This window comes from Taurulus bubalis, assembly GCF_910589615.1.
Source record: "Taurulus bubalis genome assembly, chromosome: 19".
Lineage (NCBI taxonomy): Eukaryota > Metazoa > Chordata > Actinopteri > Perciformes > Cottidae > Taurulus > Taurulus bubalis.
Window position 1 is genome coordinate 19,550,460 of NC_136607.1, and position 23,786 is coordinate 19,574,245.

Sequence of the window (23,786 nt, forward strand, 5' to 3'; positions counted from 1 at the left end):
AAATTAAGAATATAATACTTGTGGAAAAAAAGATCAAAACTGCTATTTCAGTGCTTGAGACGGTGAGGTCGCCCCACCAATTGTACGTCAGAAATCGGAAAGAAAAAAAGATCAGATTTGCAGCAAAGGATTAATTTTTTTTCTTCTCACAGGTTTTGGAAATGTGCTGAGATGAAAAGATTAGATCGGATGCCATGAAAGTCTCCAAGATCTGTTATCCTCCTTCCTCTTTCGGAAGTGTGTGTGAGAGTGTGAGTGAGTGTGTGTGAGAGTGTGAGTGTAAGACAAGGAATAAATCACTCCAACGTGCTCTGGGTTTTCCTCATAACTTTAGTGACGTTCCAACACCGGTCAAGATCACGCTCTCCTCAACGCCCTCCTTCTTCTCTCGCCCCTCAACCCGCACATTTAAACACATGGATTGTGTGTTTTGCAAAAGGTTATCGAGACCCAACCGAAGGTCACACCAAAAGAGCATAGAGTACCATATTTTTTGTTTCAACCAATTTGTCTGATTGATGGAAAGTGATCTGGGAGGACTGAATTACACTATGAAGCTCATGCTGGTCTTGTTGAATGTGCCTTGTGGTCATGAAAACACTTCCCGCTGGGTTGCAACTCCAAATCAACCTCTCCTCATCATTTTGCCACAACAATATCAGCAATGTTAGCGTGGTTCAAGGGAACATGCAAATGAAGATGCATGTATTAGTCACTTGCTTTGACATAACCACCATCGTAAAGTAGAGCGTGTTTAAAAAGTGGTGGTAACATTATTACTTTGGCAAAAACGTGCACAATTTGAGTCGTAGTGTCAGAGTGTTCACATATTGGCAATATAAGTGCAGAGTGGGAAGCACATCAGATCTCCAGAAATACAGAGTTATTTTTTTCATGTATAAATTGTTTAGCAGAAACTTTTTTAATGAAGTACACAAAATCCGATAATTATTAAATAAGAAGCACATCAGGGGCTAAGTGCTTATCAATAAGTAGCTCTTGAATAACGGATAATTTTTGATAATGATAATGAGATTATGCCAATGATGCAGTATTTAATGAGTTTCTGGATGTATTAACTATCAGTTGCTTAATAGCACATAACCGATAACTAATTATGACTTCCTGATTACATGCATTTCATATTAGTTACTTTCCTTGTGCGCCCTCAAGTGAAAAAGCAAAGCATCTGACTCAGCTTTCCAGTGGCCACTGACTTTTTTTATTGGGACTGTGTCATTAGTTTAGGATTTATTAGGTCATTATATGGTAGTTCATTAGTTCCTGAATAATGTACCATAGAGAGAATCCTCAAGAAAAAATGATTTTTCAATGAACGTCTACATTAACTCCGCCTGTAAAAAAGCCACAAATTATGGAACAACGCTAACATATATATATATATATATATATATATATATATATATATATATATATATATATATATATATATATATATATATATATTTTTTAGTTTTCTTAACTTTTTCTTTCTTCTTTATATTGAATTAATTATCTGATTTAATTGACAAGAATTTAGGATAGGAATATATAAGCATTATGCTTTTACCTATACCTTCTCAGTCTTTCTTTTTTTGTATATTAGATTATGGTTTTACTTATTGTATTGTCATCATTGACTGAATAAAACATACTACTACTACTACTACTACTACTACTACTACTACTACTACTACTACCACTACTACTACTACTACTACTACTACTACCACTACTACTACTACTACTACTACTACTACTACTACTACTACTACCACTATTACTACTACTACTACTACCACTATTACTACTACTACTACTACTACTACTACTACTACTACTACTACTACTACTACTACTACCACTACTACTACTACTACTACTACTACTACTACTACTACTACTACTACTACTACTACTACTACTACTTCTTCTTTATAGTCCTCGATTGGAGTCATTCAAGAACTCAGACTCATTGTGATGGTTGGAGGTTTTTTCCCATCTCTGTGTTGAGTAATCTCAGGTTGTTGACGCTTTGTTGTGTTTAAAGATGGCTTCTTACTTTAATGGCAGGCAAAGAATATTCATGCTCTTCATTCAGCCATTCATTCATGTATAGCGGCTTTGAGAAGGCATATAGCTGCTGACAATACATACTCAGCAAGATAATCTCCTATATGTTCCGCTGCTGAACTGTGCACACCTGTGCTTGTTATGGTCCACACACACACACACACACACACACACACACACACACACACACACACACACACACACACGCGTCATTCTGTCAGTCTCAGTCCCTTCATTTAGCAGTCTGCAAGTCCCGTTAAATGATTAGTAAGCCCACAAGTGAATATATGCAAATCCTCTTCCACTCCACGGGCTTAGTGAGCAGCAAGGTTTAAACACACCTTGCTAAAGTCCCTGTCACACACACACACACACACACACACACACAACAACACGTTAAGGTATTCAGCGAGGTGAGCCGCTATATTCCGAGAGCGACTTCGAAACAATCCAAACATTTCTCCGGTATAGTTGCCGGGATCCTCACACACTGTGGTGGGAACACGTAGGCGCCTCATTCTCAAAGAGCGCACGTCCACGTTCAGTCACACCCGGGGTAAGTCTGAGCCGCCTGTCTTCTGAGGCCTGGTCCATCAGATAGGATTCTACCGTGCACGGTCCAACCAATAATATATAAAGAAAAGCCCAAATATTCTATTAAGTGCAAATCCTGTCTGCTGGTGGAGTTTGTGGAGTCAGATTAGGACTCAACAAACACACCGGGACCACTGCCAACAAGAAGCCCCGCAGATATTACCGTGTCACTGTGTGTGCGTGTTTTTTTTGGGGTTGTTTTTTTTGTGCACGGGCTGCACAGAACCCCAATGTGAGCATTAGCAGGCAGCGGGTGGGACACGGTAAAGCTCTGGTACGTGCTGCTCAGTGCAACGGGAAGCCTGTGAGGGATCCGGCGGCTGCAGCTGCAACACACAGCCTGCTGTTCCGTGTGGACGTGCTCATACGTGCTCATACGTGCACGCATGTTTGTCCCCGTCTCCTGCAGCGAAGTACCCCTCCGCGTCCATATCATGACAATGTATTGGTGCACATGCACACCTGTGGACTTGTGCAAAAGCTTATTATGCACATTCTTATTTTCCTTTTGGGGGTTTTTTAAACACACAAATCCATTCAAATGGTCTTCGCTCTGAAGCCGACTTGTTAGCGTTCACTGTGGGGTCTGTGTTTACTTAGTAATGGTAGCTCTGTAGCTCCTCTGTGCACCGCGAGCTCCGACAGCTGCGATGTTTTAGACAGAACAGACAGATTTTTATCGCTTACCCTAAGGCTGCTCATTAGAATTCAGCACACCTTTTCCCAAATATCCCTCCATCACTTTCTCTATCGCAGCCTCTGCCTCCCACCCTCCTTCTCTTGCTGTCGTATACATTGGAAGGGAATGCTTCGAGCGAAGGGGTGAACTATTGGTCAGCCATCATAACAATGCCTGTGTGAGCGGCATACACACACAGCAATGTTTTATAGCCGCTCTTCAACTCACACAGAGAATATCACGCTGCGAAAACTGGAACTGAAAATGTTGATGGAAAATATATATTCACCGGCGAGTAATTTAAAAGTTCATTTTTGTGTATTCGTCACGATCCCAGTGGGTAAAATGGCGGCTCGATACCCAAAGCCAATGCTGAGCATACAAAGCCAGATATTTTCCTCAAGTGATGCAGAAATAGACACACATGGCGGTAAAAGGAGAATAAATATTGAACTTATTGGTTTGAACCAAACGAATATTTAGTGTTCTCCAAACTGGGCTTGTTCTGATCGTGTTTTGCCCCCTAGTGGTTGAAAATGGATTAAAGCGGCTTAAAAATAATTGCGTTACACTCCTGTTAATGTTATTAAAACACACACAGTGTCATAACAAGTGTGAAGAGCACATTTAGTCTCAGTCACGTATACATTCTCACACGCAGGCTTAGAACCCCATGCTCAGATAGATAACACATTCTCATACATTAATTGCTAATGTTTCCTGCATTTTTTTAAGGAGGCACTTTTGTGTGCATGCGTTCCCACGATCGTGTGTGTGTGTGTGTGTGTGTGTGTGTGTGTTGACGTCGTGGTCCCAGGCTAATTAAGCAGTTCCACAGTGGGAGCAGCGGGGTCATGGAACAGAAAGCCCACTTTCATAATTACTCTGTTATTATCTGCAGCAACTAGAAGTCCTCCCAGACTGACACGAGCAGGAGAAGCACACATGAAGCACGTTATGCTCAGACCTTGTATACAAACACCCACAATGCAACTGCATACGTGACCGCCTGCTTCTATGCACACGCTGTGCCCACTCACATTTGATGAAATTGTCCTTTTTTTTATTGCTTTTCTCTTGTATTTGGAGTAGGAGGAAACTGTGTACTGAGGATCCTGCATCTCCGGGAAAGACGCATTGAGCCTGTCATCATCTATTGAATTCAGGGATACCTCTGAGATGTACAGATGCCTGTTCAGATCCGTCTATGTCAGCGTGCAGTTATGTGTGTAGGTGGTTGTAGTTTATCAGCGCCAGCGCCATTTATCTCCAAACAATAATTTCATATTGTATTTGAGGGCCGAGAGAATGTGCTCAGCCCACTTATTAGATGTCTTCTGTTATTCAAATACAGATCCAAAACCTGCTGTCTCCCTGTGCGTATTTGTGCATGCATGTGTGTGTGTGTGTGTGTGTGTGTGTGTGTGTGTGTGTGTGTGTTTGTGCGCATGTGCTTGCATGCCTGATTGCACATGACTTGAACAAACGCCAACACTGGTGGCCCTGTGTGTTTGTCCCATGCAGACATTCTGTGAGTGTGTGCCCAGCTCCTCCCAGCTCAAACATCGCTGGTCAGACTCAGAAACTGCCAGGGAGACTCCTGCCAAGGTAAGGCCCTGTCGTCACTGAGCACTGTGCACGCACACACACACACACACACACACACACACACACACACACACACACAAACACACACACACACACACACACACACACACACACATGTGCTCATGTGTCCTGGGTTACATCAGAAGGACATAATTAGTCGCTAAATTAGAGGCTTTTGTGTAATGAATGGGTCATCCTGATTTTTTTTCCCATCAATTATATTGTGTTGTCGTTTTTTATTCAGACCAACTTATTCGCTGTTCCTAATCAGAGAGAAGGTTTAGAACTAACAATTATTTTAATTGTCAATTAATCTGATGATCATGTTCTAAATTAATGGCATGGTCTCTAACATGACAGAAAATAGAGAGAAGATATTCATATTCCAAGGTGACATCTTCACATTGCTGACAGTCAAAAACCCAAATATATTCAACGTAATATCAAAGTAGACGAAGAAACCTGGAACTTCAGAACAGTATAGTCGATTAGTTTCTGTCTATCATCTAATAAATTAATGGACTAATTGTTTCAGCAATTGTTTTGCTTTTCCTGGAACAGCTGATACCTCAGGTCCCTGTTAGCATTGAACCGGATACAAGATTCAAACTAATAATAAGCAGTGTCCTTTGTCCAACATCAGTGTATTGTTTCATGTATATCGTCTCAGTCCTCCTGTATATATATATATATATATATATATATATATATATATATATATATATATATATATATATATATATATAGCGGATGGGATTAGTCATTGATGATGATTTTCCTCCCAAACTACTTCCTCCCTGCTCTGGTGATGGCAGTGCGAAGGATTGCAGCGACACAACCCTTAACTCCAAAGTACCAAAACACACGAGTTCTAGACGGATTAGACGCTGCAGATTCCTTTTAACTCAGCGGAGTCGTTGTGGGAAGATTTCATGGCAGAAGGTTTGGAGGTAGCTGCAGTTATGCATTGGATACCGATGGGAAAATCTTATTCAAGCTGCAGGGGAAGGAAATAAAAGTGGGAGCTTTAGTTTTTTTCATCAGGCATGCATACAATATAATTCTGCATTTAAATATATGTGTGCCTTTCTGTGTGTTCTAGTTGGGTTGCATCAATTTGAAATTGAGAAAGTGAGTGTGTGAGAGAGAGAGACAGAGAGAGAGACTCCAGTTTGTTTCCCTCTCATCTAATGAGCAGACAAAGCCTCTCCTCCACCAACGCTCCTGTGTGGGTGGACAACATCGTTTTCATATAGAATCATTCTCTGTCCTTCTCTGCCTCTCCTTTTTCAATCCACCCATCAGAAGAATTCCCCTGTTGTCCCAAAAATCCCACGCCGTGGCACGAGTAGAGACGCGAGAGGATCTGAAAGTCAGCCAGTAATTACAGAGCGGCTCCTGCTGCGAGGTTGAAAGACTCTCAACAAAAAAATACAACAGAGTTTAGAGGCTGCGAGTGTCATTAGCTAGTCTTGTTTTTTTTATTCCGTTGGGACATTAAACAGATTTGTATTGACCATCAAAAGGCAGACGCAAAACCTCCCCTCGCCATTGTCATGCTGACTCGTTCCCTCTGACCTCAAAATAAGTAGAATTATATAAAGCGTGCCCCTGTGTCAAGTCCATGCACGCATCCTGTGAACTGTGTTTTAGCTGTGTGCTTTTCCCCTGCCGAGGTGCTTGATTTTTACTTTATTTTCTGGCTGTAAATTCGTACCTTAAACTACCAGAAGCTGCTTTATACAACGTTAACGTCTGAGGACCATTATGTGCCGGTTACAGTCTATCTGAGGAGGTTTTTTTTGACATGCCCGGCTGCTCCAGGGATTTTTCTTGCGTGCGCATCGGGGTCACCACATATCTTCTCTGTGTTAAGTCAACAATCAGTATGCTGGCAATGAATATTTAGCTCAGTGCCAATGATGGTTTCCACTGATGTCTCGGCCCGCTGGCGGTTGAGCTCAGTGAAACTGTTCTAATGTTGCACTGCAGCCATTCTGCAGCGAGAGGCCATTATGGACATTATGCACACCACACACACACACACACACACACACACACACACACACACACACACACACACACACAGCCGAGGCCTCGTCATAATCACTCAGCTGCACCTGCACTCAAACACACAAGCTTAAAGAAAACCACTGTTTGACTTGCAAAGAGAGATTTCATCACGCCGTCACGGTTTGCATCTTAAGTTAGAGCAAGGAGACCAAAAAGAAAATGTGAAAATGTTACGTGCGGCAATACTTCCCTGGAGCTGTTTGCTGTGATGATGTATTTGGGTGGAAAAAAGGGAAACTTCTGACAAAGTAATCCTTTTATTTTTCATGTGCAATATCTACATGTTCTTGCCTGTCTGTTACAAGTATTTGGCAGAAATGTGGCAGTGTGTGCGTGTGTGTGTGTGTGTGTGTGTGTGTGTGTGTGTGTGTGTGTGTGTGTGTGTGTGTGTGTGTGCATGTGTGTGCGTGTATGTGTGTGTGTGTGTGTGTACGCGGTTTCCAACCCATTCGGACAAGCAGAGCCCCGGGCCGGTTTGCAGTGACAGTGCTGATAGGTCAGCGGCGTTCAGGAAGCAGCGGTAACAGAAGTTGGCCCCTGCAGAAAAAACAATAATGCATTTATTTATGCAACGTACTTAGTGGATTCTACCAAATAGAAAGGGTATTATATGTTAAAAATGATCAATAAATGTGCTGAAAGGAGTCATTTTCCAATTACCTTCTGAAAAATGATTGTTTCTTGAGGTATTCTTAGAACAGCTGGTCTTTCTTGCAATGCAAATAATCTACCAAATACATATACTGTGTTGCTTGTTGTTTATTTTGTGGGTTAGGTTTTTTAAATCAGAGCTAAAAAAATGTTTCTTTTTTCTTCTTCTCTTCTGTGAATCATAGAGAGACACATGAGATTTTTGCAGCAGGGACTCACCAGGCCGAGCAACATGTGCTCCCTGGCTGCGGGCCCCATATGTGTCCGCCCATGTGAGTTGTGAACGCAGCCAGGGGGTTGCAAATGGGACCCACGTGAGAACCAACACCCTCAGGCTCCACATGGAGGCCCTTTGTGTGCATGTGCTTCGGCTCAGGATTAAAGTACGGAGGGCTGCAATTGAGGCCGCGCATATCACCATTTTTATTTGTGCGCCATCACTATGCGGGCTAATATTTTGGGAGCTCACCTGCGTATGCCGTATATTTCACAAGGATAAGTTGCAGGGGCGAAGTTACAACTTTTTTCTTTATCGTGGGTAAACACGGTGGATCGGAGTATTTCCTGGACAACACGATTGATTTTCTTCACATTAAGGAAACCATAAACCTCCCTCGTAAAACAGACCATTAGCAGTCTATTAATGTGCTTCTCTGTGCTTGTGCAGCCAATTTACATATTAATGAGCTCGCACTCACTCACACTTCCACATACAAACACACACACACACACACACACACACAACTGCCCAAATAAACAGATACAGTCTCACAGAGAACAGCCTTCAGAAAATAAAATCAGTAAGAGATGACTTGCTGATTCATTTGGAGGAAGATCTGGGGGAGCCGGGCATTTTTAATCACGCATTGGTGCTCTTTCCTACCTTTTGCTAGTTCTCTGGACCTGAGTGGGAAAATGGATCATAAAAAAGCCATCATACAGGCCTTTATAGTCCAGTTAATGGAGACCACGTTACCCGTAGAGGTCTGCCTTTGTCCTCTAAGAGGATTCTACTTTCTGCTCATTCATTTAAATCATATTGGCTGTCAGAGTCTTTTGTTTTACTTCCTCTTCCTGGCTGCTGTTGTTTCAGGGTTTTATTATTTTCCTTCCTGTCTCTGAAATGTAGATGTGGAACATCTGTGCGTTGACCAGAGGTTTCCTCCGCCGCACCACTTGCTATACTTTAATGACATATAGGGAGTTTTACAGAGTTTTGATTCCCAAGACGACTGGCAGTTGTTATGTTGCCACATAAATCATTCACAACTACATTCTCGCAAATTGGAATATGTTCACATTGCTGAGTACTGAGCATCTGGCATTCAAGCTATCCCCAGTGATGGATGAACGCCATTTCTTTTCTCACTTTTTTTTCCCTTCTAACTTTTTATTTTCGAGCAACTGTGATTCTGACAGCACCTTTTTCTCTTCCTTCCTCCCTCCTTTTCCCTTCTTCTTCCTTCTCTCTCTCCTTCCTGCTTCCAGAGGATGAGCTGCAGCTATCTGCTCTGCACTATCCTGCTCTTCGTGGCCGTGCTGTTGGCCGTCACCGTAACCGGCACCATCCTTTTTATGAATCACTACCAGGCCCCGCCCATGTCCGACGGCCTCCCCCACATCTCCACCAATCAGGACGAAGCCAACGCCCTGGTCACCGTCGAGAGAGGCGACGGCTCTCGCATCAACATCTTCATCGACCCCAACTGCCCCGACTACAACAGTAACTTTTTGCGCCTGGAGGGCGTGCAGACGTCCCTGCTCCACTCGCTCACCGACCACGACTCCGACCTGAAGTCGGTGAAAGGCCAGGACCGGGCTCTGCTCGTCAGCCTGGCGGAGGAGGTGGCCAAGCTGTCGGCCCATGCGGGGCAACTGAAAATGGACTATGAGTCTTTACGCAGGGGGCAGGGCAGCCTGGGGCAAGACCTCAACACCCTGCAGACGGAGCAGGGCCGCCTCATACAGGTGAGACACGCCCACACTAACGTATGAACGTATGAATGCTAAGGATGCAGAGAACATGCATACAATAGATAATGTCTGTCTCTGATGCATTTAATAGAAACATTACCCAGACGAAGTACCCAAAGCAAACATATAGGGCTGTAATGGTGATCATTGAATACATTAAAGGGGGTATTTAAGTGTAACAGGATTTGTTACCTCCCCGAGTCTCCTCCAGCCCAAATGACACACGCAGACCTTGATGCTGTTTTGCAATGTCTTTATTGGGACCTGCGTTTCCTCGCCCCTATAGCTCCTCTGTCCATCCTATGGCTTATATAACCAACACGCACAACACGCACAATCTGCTCCAGCTGAGGCCAATCAGGTCTCATCCCGACACCTGTTCCCTGAGTCGCTTTTCCCCTCCCCCCTCTCCAGCTGAGCTAACCACACCCCTGCCACCACATTTTATTATTTTATGGATTTGCAGGAGCCATAGCATCCTTCTCATTATGTCATATAAAGTAGTGTATTGTAATGCTGTGATCACAGATATACAAGGGTTTGACATCCCATGCCCTGTGAGTTATCTGGAGTGGAGGAATCCATGTTTGTTCCATGGCACGCGGTCATGTGGTCGAGTGGTGCTCATCATGTTTCTAGTGGTTTAGATGCTGAACTCTTGCAGCCAACTTTTTTTTTCATAACTAGATTTGTGAAGAATTACTGCATCATATTTATTAGTTTCTTTTTGGTGTTGTTGTTGTAATGATTGAACATAAAAATGATTGGTTGAGCAGTAAAAACAGATGAACTGAATCCGGTACACTCAAGTAATAACTGTAAGTACAGAGGCGTTCAAGGACTGGATTATTAAAAACCCTATCAATGTATTGATTGTGAAACCACCTTAGAATGCGTGGCGGCTCATTGGACTTGAAGTCGGTCTCATTTAGCGCCTTCCTTTTTCCTCACTGCAAAATCCAAACCCCATCATTCACTAAGCCGGTGCCAACTTTCTCTTTGCATTTCACCAACCCAACAGCGACTAGATTGAAGTGCTCACGTTCCGCTGAGTAGAACTCAGTCTAGTGTTTGAAGATGAGGTCACAGGGGAAGAAATGTCCATCAAGATTCAAGAAACGGATCAACTCGCGCATTAATTCAATAAGATAACATAATGCGTCCCTTTAGTGTGAGACAGCCTCCACATTGGATGAAAACATGATTAGACCCCCTTTAGTTTCGCACTGTCTACATTGATTTATTGACGATGCATTTCCTGAATGCATGTCCGTGGAACATCTTCACACCATATGCTCTTTTAATTTTGGCCCATCAGGCTCATTCTCTTTATTCTGAAGTAAATAGATGTCACAGCTGCCAGCCATACAGCTCAGACAACAAAACGCTTTCTGCCAGTCCTTTCTCTTTAGCTCATGGTTCAGCATTGTTTTAAAATCACTCAAAAAAAACCTCAGCGAATTGGTTTGCACGGCCTCGCAGGGCTTAGCCCTAGAACACTAACGTCTTTAACCCTAGAACACTAATGCCTTTAACCCTAGAACACTAACATCTTTAACCCTAGAACACTAACCTTTAACCCTAGAACACTATCATCTTTAACCCTAGAACACTAGCGTCTTTAACCATAGAACACTAACATATTTAACCCTAGAACACTATCATCTTTAACCCTAGAACACTAACGTCTTTAACCATAGAACACTAGCATATTTAACCCTAGAACACTAACGTCTTTAACCCTAGAACACTAACGTCTTTAACCATAGAACACTAGCATATTTAACCCTAGAACACTAACGTCTTTAACCATAGAACACTAACATATTTAACCCTAGAACACTAACGTCTTTAACCATAGAACACTAACATCTTTAACCCTAGTACACTAACCTTTAACCCTAGAACACTAACGTCTTTAACCCTAGAACACTAACATCTTTAACCCTAGAACACTAATGTCTTTAACTATAGGACACTAACATATTTAACCCTAGAACACTAACGTCTTTAACCATAGAACACTAGCATATTTAACCCTAGAACACTAACGTCTTTAACCCTAGAACACTATCCTTTAACCCTAGAACACTAACGTCTTTAACCATAGAACACTAACATATTTAACCCTAGAACACTAATGTCTTTAACTATAGGACACTAACATATTTAACCCTAGAACACTAACGTCTTTAACCATAGAACACTAGCATATTTAACCCTAGAACACTAACGTCTTTAACCATAGAACACTAGCATATTTAACCCTAGAACACTAACGTCTTTAACCATAGAACACTAGCATATTTAACCCTAGAACACTAACGTCTTTAACCATAGAACACTAACATATTTAACCCTAGAACACTAATGTCTTTAACTATAGGACACTAACATATTTAGCCCTAGAACACTAACGTAAGCGTGTCTTATTGAAGGTAGGCGTGTCTTATCAAAGGTAGGCGTGTCTTATCGGAGGGAGTTGTGTCTTATTGAAGGTAGGTGTGTCTTATTGAAGGTGGGTGTGTCTTACTGAAGGTAGGTGTGTCATATTGAAGGTAGGTGTGTCTTATTGAAGGTGGGTGTGTCTTACTGAAGGCGGGCGTGTCTTATTGAAGGTAGGCGTGTCTTATTGAAGGTAGGTGTGTCTTATTGAAGGTAGTTGTGTCTTTTTGAAGGTGGGCGTATCTTATTGAAGGTGGGTGTGTCTTATTGAAGGTGGGCGTGTCTTACTGAAGGTAGGTGTGTCTTATTGAAGGTAGGCCGATCTGATTGAAGGTGGGCGTGTCTTATTAAAGGTGGGTGTGTCTTATTGAAGGTGGGTGTGTCTTATTGAAGGTAGGTGTGTCTTATTGAAGGTAGGTGTGTCTTATTGAAGGTAGGTGTGTCTTATTGAAGGTGGGCTTGTCTCTCTGCTCCGATCCTTTTTTTTCAACAGCCACGTATTCGGGTGATTTTCACCCGACGTTAGTGATAGAGGGTGAAAACATTTCCGATGGGTTTTAACATTGAAGGAGACTTTTCCTTCACAGGACAAGACTCACAGGAACATGTGGACCAAAGAACAAGTGCATAGCTCATTATTTGTATTTTTATAATGAGGTTTCCCTAATTTTTCACCCGATTTTGAATCTTTAGGGTCTCCCCATGATACCTGTTTTTCATCTTATGAGATGTTCTATAGGGTAAAATGAGAGAAGAGTACTTCAATTTGCCTTGTATTGTTGTATTATAATATATTTAGATGAGAAGTATATTTTCTCAGGTACAATATATCGGGTGAAATATACCCGACGTTAGTGATGGTGTTACTATTTGTAACAATAGAGTTCTAGGGTTTAGAAACCACAGGTGCTGATTGGCTGTCCTCTGGAGGCAGAAAGTGGTGTAGGTGGCATCACAGTGGGCACCGGGGCTAAGTGGAGGTGGTCACTCCAGGTGATTGATTTCCTCTTTGGAGGCGAGGCATGTGGTGCGCACATCCACTGTTTTTTTGGGGCCTGACACCACGGTGCGACTGCGTGATCTACGAGCCACATGTGGCCCGGATTTCTGATTTATACGACGACACAGAGCCGACTGTGCCGGTGTTAGTAACGGCTCCATGTGTCGCCACAGCCCCCCGAAGAACCGTTCTCACCCCGCCGTACGGCGACAAACCCCTTTCACGCGCCCCCCAGGAGCTGAGCAGGAGGACCCGATTGCGGCCGTTTTTTTAGGAGTGATGTGTTTTGATTTTTCACAAACCGACGTATTCATCTTTCACCGCGAGCGCTTTGCAGCCTCAAATAAAAAGGGAAGGCGTTTGCATTGGCATAAACAACATTGATGGGCCCGGTGACTGCAGGGGAAGGTAGCAATACATTTAACTGATAGTTAGGCTGCGTGCTGCTAGTGTTTGCTCTCAGTCAAAACTCATAACACTGGGAGTGTTTCTCCTCCTCCTCCTTCAGTTACCTCCTGCATATTCCAGGCCCGGGAATTGAGCCCTGGGGGGCTCTTCATGGCTTAATGTCCTCACTACATCGCCCATGATTCCTAGATACAACCTGAACTGACGTAGGACCGAACCCAGATGAAAAAGGGCATAATTTTTTGCCCGAATCAGCATTATTTAGTACCTTCATTAGTGCTGTCTCTGTGCTATTATTTTGTCATGAGCCTGATTGAATATTGTCAGTAAATCTATTTACATTTAGAAAGTAATTAGCGGAATTACCACACACACACACACACACACACACACACACACACACACACACACACACACACACACACACACACACACACACACACACACTGTCATCCTGACACTTCTCTGTAATTACCACCTGTGGATGACTAATGAAGCAGAAGCAGACATTAGCCTCCTTCCACCACTTAACAAAGCTACTCCCTGACATGCGTCTTGCCTCACTAACAGTTGCATGTCAAATTCTTAAAATAGAATGACGTACAAACTTTTAGCAGTGGTAATTAAACTAAATATGTGCTAAAGCTGGTGTACATAACCTGAAGGGTAAGATCCCCACAGCAGAAGTCCAGCAGACATCACGTGTATAGTTCACATATTCATCTGACTTGACATTCAGGTTTTGCACAATGTCTGACTGATAAAAAAAAACAGCAGACTGCAAGGGCCGCGAGGAAGAGCACGACTTACTGATTTCCTTGAACCACAGGTCACAGTTTAAACTGGATGTTGTGCCAGTGGAATGTGAATTTGTTTGACTTGTGACACCCACAACCTCTGCTGCGCATCTAGAGGCCGACCTGCGCTGCCGTGGATAAGAAAACCATGTTGCCTCAAGGTGTTCACTCTGGTGGACACGCGGTCCTTTGAGGACTTGGAAAAGGAAGAAGAAGAAGAAGAAGAAGAAGAAGAAGAAGAAGAAGAAGAAGAAGAAGAAGAAGAAGAAGAAGAAGAAGAGTGTGTTGCAGCCAGGGAGGTGATAGAAATAACTTCAAACCTCCAATAAGAGTAAACTAAATCCAATTAAGCAAATGGTAGCTTCAAAGTAAAACCTCCAATTATGGAAATTACAGAAAATATATATTGAAGCCATTTGTTTGCAACATATATCCTTTAGAGAGTTATTGTGATTCAGTGCAATATGAATTACTGGAATGAGGTTTTTATGAAATATAATGATATTATGGAAAAGCAAAATAAAGATGTGTAATATCAAGTTGTACAAATATACAAATATGTCAAAACTGTGACAGCAAATTGTGAGACATGAATGTAATACAGTTTTGAGGTGTCGCTCAAGAGAAGCGCTCCGTACGGCCAATAGGAGCGCAGAAACATTAAAGGGTCACATCTGCACTTTATTAATAAATAATGATTTAATTGAACAGCTGGACTCTTTGCGCCACTCAACCCCGACATCAGACTACACACGGACAGTATCAGACGCCTGATCAAAGACCAGAGGACTCCGTATGATACGCATCAGATTTTCTATGAAAACATTCCCTTTATGTGGCGGAGGTTCTGTCAATCATCGGGGGAATGTTTTATTCATTGTTCCTCTGCTTCAGAAGCCTCGTATGTGTCTGGGATTCATGTTTAGTCAGAAGGATACAGTAAGTGAGGCAGAGGTTGCGGCGCCTTCATACAGCAGATCAAGTACATACTCATGTTCAATTAGCATAAGCAAGGGAGGAACCTCACGCATGTGGATGGAGGGCATACATTAAAACGCTGTCCTGTCAATCCAGAATGGTATGTGTACAAAAAAAAGCTCCAGCTGTATCTTATTGGTATCAGAGAAACAACCCACATGGAACACAATCAGCCACTCAGATGCTCTTGAGCTCAAAGTGTCGTCGGATGAACAAAGCTTCCAGTCGATGCTAAAGATGGACAGTTCTCTAAAACGCAGGATGTGGGAACATCTGAGCGGAGACACAATAAGGGGTTAACGATCCGAACACCGTGGATATCTGATGTTCTTAATATGTACAGAATTCATGTTTTGCTTTTTAGCTCTGCATTTGGCAGAATTCATTTTGGAGATGCAGGGCTGCAAGTTATGAATTTAAACAATTAATCTGCTGGATTTATCAATGAATTGTGAAATTGTGAGAAACAAAAAGAAGAATATATATATATATATATATATGTATATATATATATATATATAAAAAAATATGTATACATACAAATATATATATATATATATATATATATATATATCAAAATATATATAAAAAATGTATATACTTAAAAATATATATATATACAAATATATATATATATATAAAATATATATATAAAAATATATATATATACTTTAAAAAAAGTGCATAAAAATATATATATAAAAAATACATATATATATATATATATATATATATATAAATATATATACATACAAAAAATATATATAAAAAAAGTACATATATATATAAACATAAACAAGTTATTAGGTATTAATTACATTGCATGATTGGCGAGGTCCTCTTCATCCTCGACCTCAACCAGTTGCTGAGACTAAGAAGTGAACGGCTCAAATGTGCTCGAGCCTTTTAAATAATGTTCAACTTGCAAAAGCTCCACCAGTCAAGAAGAGAGCGGGCGACTCCTCGATGGCTCCGCCCACTCCTTGATGGCTCCGCCCACTTCCCCTCCAAGCTCCAGTCGACTGCACAGCCACTGCCTGGGAGGTGAAGGTGTCGTTAGGCTGAATTACTTTATTTAACCCGCCAGTTCCAGCCGTGCTCCTCCTCTCTGTTCTGAAGCGTCTGCGCCATGTGCAGCAGCTGATTAAGGAGCAGCAGGGAAACCCTTTTGTCATGTGTTTTAAAATGATCCAATCACGTTTAATTCACTTAGGGTTACACTCATCACACAGACTTTAAACCAAACCAGATTTGAATTAAGAGTAACAACCAAAGAGCTGGATTCTGATTGCAGGTGCAGGTGCACCACATGTTCTTGTGCGAGTCGTGTTGACATTTTTAAAAACATTTTAATTTAGCCCCTTTTCCCGAGCCACAGATGTGAAAACAAGAAATAAACTCTAGCGTGTGAACCCGTTCTTACGGAAGCTGCTGCGGTGTGACTGATGGTGTGAGCCAATGGAAAGGCTGCTAATGAGAGCTAATTACAGCGTGATGCTAATTGATGCGTCAGCCCAGGCTTGACTTATCGGCCCTACACAGTCCCCTGCTTTTGTTTCTGCCTCTCAACAAACACAGCAACAAAACACACAATGCACTGCGTTCTATAATTACATCACAACGCTAATAGAACTCATTGATCAAATAATGTTCACCTTTAAACAACAACTTTACTTTACACCGCCACACACATGCAGAAACAAAAACACATAACCCAGGTTTTCTTTCCATGCATCCCGCCTATAGCTGCTGGGCACAGTGGGTCATTTCTGTATAGTACGCATGCATGCGGTTTCCTAAATGTGCTGTTGTTGTTTATGAGTGTGTGTGTGGGTTAAAGCCCCAGTGCCCATGTAATATGATTGCTGTGCAGCTCTCTGGGCCTCAGAGGTACGTTGCATAGTTATTGAGGCCAGAGAAAGGCCACCGGGGTTTCTGTCTAATGCAGTTTTAACACCTGAATATAGCTGCACAGACACACCTTAGATAGGACACTCTGAACCCCTTTATAAATGACTTTCAACAATGCATGTCTCCAAGTGTGTGTGTGGGTGATAAAGTGGAGGAAACAGTGAAGAAAGGTAGTGAGAGAGACGCTGGAACATTCCGCACAGCAGTAAAAAGTAAAGTGTGTGTGTGTGTGTGTGTACAGCCTGCCCAACACCTGGCTGTGCATCGTTGTTGGCCAACTAGGGCAATATATTGAGAACGACCTTTCGGCAACGAGCAGCACATAAAGGGCTGCAGGTACGAGTGTGACCACGGTAGATCAGAGAGGTTGTCCTGCTCTCTGCGAGGCCGAGCACATGCATTCATCACCGGGCTTCCCACAGGGCGCTTTGTATTGCACAGCAGTCACCGGGGTGCAATGTGAGATACGGCACCATGTGGAGACTCTGCTACACTTTGCACTTTGGTGTTCCTTAAGATCCGATAAGGACTATGCTGTACTTACAAATGAAATATACTACACATTACTGCCATTTCCTCAAGAATACAAACACTTTTTACATAGATTGTCATCTCATGGCATGAGTTGCCACTGTATTTGACATATTTTCTTATACTATTACTATTTATAGCAAGGTTTTGTTGTATTCTTTACCTTGAGTTTATTGTAATTCTGGGTGTAAGGAGGACCCAGCAAAAGGAGCTTTTCATTGTACGGAGTAGCTGTCTGTTATCTGTGCATATGTCAATAAAGATATCTTGAATCTTGAAGTTGAAACGACTGTTAAAACTGTCCCTGCTGGTGTGTTTACTGGTGCACCGACATCTGAGCGCTGCATCCCCGAGCTATTATTATCAAATCCAGAAAACATATATTACGCAGTCCGATCAAGGGGAGCTTTTTCTAAATTCCCTCCCGCAGTTGCATTACTCTGCCAATGTGATGTAACTCTGACAAAATCAGAGGCAAAAAAAACAAATTGTTTTGGGATTGCTTATCTTAAAAGTTATAATCCGTAAGCTTTCCGTTCTGGTCGATTTGGCGACACCTGTGCTTCCTGGCGATAACGCTGAGAAGTTCTCCACAATGCTAGTCCTAGACGTTCCAAATGACTCGGGGCAAGAAACGCACCTCGTGCAACGATGTGAGAAACACAACTGAGGAAGACGAGCAACTCATGTGTCTCCTTCTTCGTTCAGCCATGATGAAAATGATTCCTCTTAAATTTGTTACGTCAAGGATGCTCATGCATTGTTTTCTGTGAATCTAACACTATTCAAATCCAGTGTGGGAGCGATGGAATATGGTTTTAATGGCAATAGTATTGCAAATTGGGTTTGATATGATATGAATCTTAAGGATTATAACTCTGAGAAAGTTTTACTCGTCTTTTTATTTATTTATAATGTAGTACCGTAAAAGCCGGGTTACAAGCCGCTCCTACCTCCGGTCAGTGTCCCCGCTAGCGCTAGCTAGGAGCAACGTTGCTGCTAGCTAGCGCTGCTGCTACTGCCCGCAGTCCCCTCTGCCCAAGTCGGGTGTCGAGCCTGGTCCCGCTACCTTCGGTGGTTTTCGGGGAGCTAGCGGACGTTAGCGGAGAGCTAGCGGAAGTTAGCAGGGAAGTAACGGAGCGCTAGCAGGAGCCCTAGCTGGCTACAGCGGGGAGCTAACGGGGACACTGACCGAAGGTAGTAGCGGCTCGTAACCCGACTTTTAAGGTAGAATAAATGGAATTCACTAACTGCCTGGAAGGTTGTAAATAGTCAGAAGCAATATGAGGTTTATGCAGCTTGTAGCGCCATCTATAGTCATATATTTAATACATCTAATGTGTATATATGTGTGTGTGTGTGTGTGTTTTGCAGCTGCTGTCAGACAGCCAGATCAACATGGTGAAGGTAGTGAACTCTGTGAGTGATGCTCTTAACGCCATGCAGAAGGAGAACGTGGGCCTGAAGGCGCGCGTCAAGGCCGACCTGCAGAGGGCGCCGGTCAGAGGGTCCCGCTTCAAGGGCTGCGCCAACGGTAAGAGAAAGGAGGCCTCTGTGTATGTTATTCACACATCACCGGCCACATATATGTTTGACCTTCTTCCACTTTATTCCGCTCTGTGTCGTGATCCCAGCCTCTGTCAGCCCGAGTATTCCAGCGTGGTCTGTCGTCCATCTTACCACATATTCATTCAACTCAACATCTCCCGGTGATATCAGTATGTTCCCCTGGGCTGCATCTCATCCACATTATCCAGTGGCCTTGGTAGAGATGTGGATTTTTTGTTTTGTTTTTTGCTGTACTTGAGAAATGACTTGCACGTCCACTGGGCTGAGAGGCTGAGAGGCAGAGAAAAGCCCGAGGCAGCATCCCATTGGAAGGCTTTTAACCAGGCACAGTATACACCCAATGGCCTTCCCCTGTTGGATTTTCCTTTTGGGTGAGAGCTGCGTGGGGGAGATATCTCATGAATCTGCAAACATGAGGATAAAGGACTTTTTATTTTGCGCTAAGGAGCTGAAGTGCTTCACATGACTCATCGGGTGATTTATTAATAAAATACAAACAGTTTTGGCCTGTGACATCATCATACTCTTTCGGCGCTGAATGGGCTCACCGGTCTGCTATCTATCAGCAATTAATAGTTCATCTTAAAGCACTTTTTTGGAGTTCTAAATGTCAGTGGACCTTCTGGTTATGTGGGACAAAATATTTTCAAAACAAACTTTAGATGTATTTTCATCAGGATAACAGCCTTCTTGTTTAATGCTCTCATAAATAATTACAATGTCCTGATTATAGGTGATTTGTGTTTGTTTTATTAAAATACATCTGTTGGGGATTCAAATTTTCATGTGATCAAACTTAATGTTTAAACTTAATGTGTACAGTAATGCATCATTTTATCATAAGTCTACCTAATAGCTGATCAAGACCAAACAAATTTAACATTTCAGTCATTGAGCATTGAAAATGCATTGAAAAATCTCTTTTAAGCAATATAAACTTCTCAAAAATCATACTGGACAATCAGAAAAAGCCGAAAAACAGGCCTGTTATTGATATTTCATTGACCAGTGTGAATGAACTAGTCTATGGTGCTGAACTTATGTTATGCCTTCCAGATGTGTCTTGATTTAACCAGGTTATCTGAAGTAAACGACTTAAAACCCACCAGAATCCAGGGTGGCAATACGATGTTAGCAGAATGTTATCTCACAACATTATTGAGTCACCGCATTAGCTGCTTGAGAAGCGCAAGAACAACTCACAACATGATGCAACAGGAATGTGAAGTATCATCACTGCTCCAAAAAGAAACCTCAAAAGCGAGAACAGACTTAATGAGGTAGCGTGTATTGCAAGGCTGACATTTTGCATTGCATTTGATTAAACATGTTTTACAGTATGTCAAATAGGGAAATGTCTGGTGCAGCGTTCATGACCAGGGATGATTATGTATCAGCTGTCCGACACGTCGACGTCAGCATCCGGGACAAGGTTGTAATGACGGTTACGTCAGCCGTGTTGTTGCTGCCGGAGTGTGTGTCTCATAGGCGGTTCCTGTTGTCATCGTTTCAGACCGACCAGAGCAGTGCAGTTCACTCAGCGCCTCGTTATTATTAATATTCTACCCATATGAGGACTTGCTCCATTTGCAGCAAAGTAATAAGGGAAAGAAGTGTGTACTAAAACCAATGCATATTTTAAAAGCCTTTTTTTCAGTTTTAATCTTTGAAGTTTTTAAACAAAATGAAAATGTCCATAAATGATCTATCTTTATTTGGGTTTACTGAAATATGCAGACCTTTTCACACAAAGCAGACTCAGCAGAGGCACACTGGACTTAATGCTGAAGGCTTGGATTTGCTATTCTTTGTGACATTAACACAAGAGATATCGGGAGGATAAATGTCATATTTTCTAAAGAATTACATGTATTTCTGTATGTTGTCCACAAGGGAAGACAGCAAACAGAAAGACATCTCACAGCAGAAATACCTAACCTGACATTAATCTGTCCTGGGCTCTATAAAGGCAGGAGAGGAGGAAATAGCATCCTAATATTAAGCAAAAACAGCTATTATTAGTCGCTTGATTTGCAGATTGTTCCTTCAATATTGAGCCTGGAGTTAATCTTGTGCCCTTGTAAACTATATTGACTCTGCTTTGACGATACCAACACGGTTTAAGGGACTCTTTCTCTGTTTTTGTGTTTGTAATTGATCCCCGCCACATGTGTCATGTACTGTAAAAGTCCGCACAGTGCTTAACATTGAGCTATTTCAAACATAGATATCCTAAAGCTGCGTGAATGTCAGGAGCAAAGCTGTGCAGCGTCCACAGTAATCCACCAAGCTGCACCAAAGATCAGCACCACGGACAGCGCCTCACGTCTTCTCTGCTCAAGGCTCTCAGTGCAGGATTGAAAAGCACTTTTACATACAATACATCAAATACTTGTACATAATTGTAGATTAAGTTTCTGTTGCACATGTTTTGAGTCCACCACATCGCTCTTGAAATGCAGGTTTCCACTACACAGCAGCCAGCGGCAAGTGGAGCACAGCCTTGACCTTTCATCAAGAACATCCACACTGAACAGCTAAAACAATCACAGAAACAGCAGTGCTGTTTAAAATGTATAAACATAAAAAACATAAAACATTATTATATTGTATTTATCATGCAATGCATCCTTGTTCGTACTGTCGTGACATTGAGTGGGTTAGCTCTCTCTATAGCTGTAGCTGTAAGAAATTACAGCTCTTACGTTTTTTTGTTGTGTTATGATGTGAGTTCTGACTGGTGTGTACATGTACCAGGCACTGACCATCTGATATATAACATGGTCGTACTGAGGTGCAATAGGTGAAACAATAAAACAGATGCACATACACTCAACAGCACATTTTGAATACGTTATGGCTGCTTCTTTGCGGCTGTGTGCACACGTGTTTAAGTTCGGGCCACATCCACACATTTCTTTGGCTGCCTGTCTGCCCCACTGTGCCTGTGGATATTTGAAGTATTCATCTCTGTGCTGTTTGCATTGGATTCCCATAAGAGCATATTAGATTTTCAAAGTTACACGAATCCAAACCTGACAGCAGTGGAGCCCGTCTCCGCTCTGACGGTAGCAGGGTTTCGGAGTTTTTACGAAACCACTGCAAGAGTCCTACTTTTTACCCGACTTTACCGCTGATTTACAAGCGAGAGCCCAGTTGTGTTATTGTTCCTGTTGCTGCCACATTCATTATTCAGCTTTACAAGTAGTGGGCATTGCAAAATGAAAGAGAGAAAGACAAAAGCATGTATAAAAAGGTTAGATGTGGGCCATTGTGCATGGTTGGAAACAACCCACAGTGGCTGCCACAGATGAGCCGTGTTAGCAGGAGATGCCGGTGCGGGGTGCATTTAAATGAGTTCAGTTCCTGCTGTGCGGTGCCTGTGATGTCAGAGCGACTTACTTTGAAGGGTTTATGCAACTCGGGAGTTTGTGACCAAGCAGATGAGATTCACGACAGATACTCTCCTCGTCTGACAACCCATTTGGCAGAATATTTAATTTGTTTTGCCGTTGTACGGTTTGGAAAACCAGGCGATAGGTCGAGTGTCAACGTTTCTCAACCCAAAATAGTCATAAATATGTTTCGTATCAGCCTTGCATCACGTTTGCCGGAAAACACAATGCATTTGTGAAATGGCTGGTTGGGTTTAGGCAAAAAAACTTCTTGTTTAAGGTAAAAAAAAAAAGATAATTATGAAATGGTTTATTTGATAAGGGGACAGTGCACATTAATAAAAACATTTCTCTTAAATTAAGTTTAGTTAAAGCCAAGAAATTTTTTTCATCTGTAGTCCAGAGAGGCAGATGTTAAAAAAACAACAACCTAAAAACAGAAATAAGATTAAATATACAAGGATTAACCCCAGCGCCCCCAAAAATGGGGGCAGCATTCTTCATCAGGAGGTCTTCCTCACTCTCCAAGTCCTCGTACTCCCATGAACCGATACCAGAGCCACTGATGTGACGTAGCAAAACAAAACTGCACAGGCTGGCCTTACAAGAGCGTATAAGTCCAATTGACATGTTTATAACACAATCCAACCATAAATATGACTCGAGAGGACACAAAAGTGACTCAATAGAGATCCCCAAGTTATGGAAATATCAATTGTCAAGTACTAACAAGATTGTTTATATTCTATATGTTTCTAACAGTCAACACATCCTCCAGTATGATCCTGCTAAGAAGTCTTGTCCGTGCATCTGAAGCCTGGTTTACTGTGGCTCATTACTCCGTGCCGTAGACCTCCATTGTTGTCCAAATAAAACACAGCAGTGAGCCGCGCCTTTCCACTGACATTTTGCTTTATTGCCAACAGGAGCACTCTCTTGAGTCGATCCCACATCCGGCTGCCATCACTGCTCAACAGTGTACCAAATCCACAGCTGAAAATAGATCGAAAAAAAAACTCTCCTGTTGTGAGTCTTGTTTGCTACAAAACTACTGTGTTGGGCTGTCAGAAAGTATTGCGAGACAGACACATCGTTGGCTT

At 42.2% G+C, this 23,786-nt stretch overlaps 1 protein-coding gene across 1 annotated transcript in view; it reads left to right on the forward strand.

Moving 5' to 3' along the window:
• The window catches only part of fibcd1b (fibrinogen C domain containing 1b), a gene marked incomplete at both ends in the record, with an annotated part of 100,688 nt that overhangs the window by 22,537 nt on the left and 54,365 nt on the right, over positions 1-23,786 (forward strand). Inside the window, 3 exons of the mRNA XM_079235304.1 lie at positions 4,871-4,954; positions 9,167-9,646; positions 19,097-19,256. Of these exons, the coding sequence (XP_079091430.1) occupies positions 4,871-4,954; positions 9,167-9,646; positions 19,097-19,256 (724 nt within the window). The remainder of the gene's footprint in view (positions 1-4,870; positions 4,955-9,166; positions 9,647-19,096; positions 19,257-23,786) is intronic.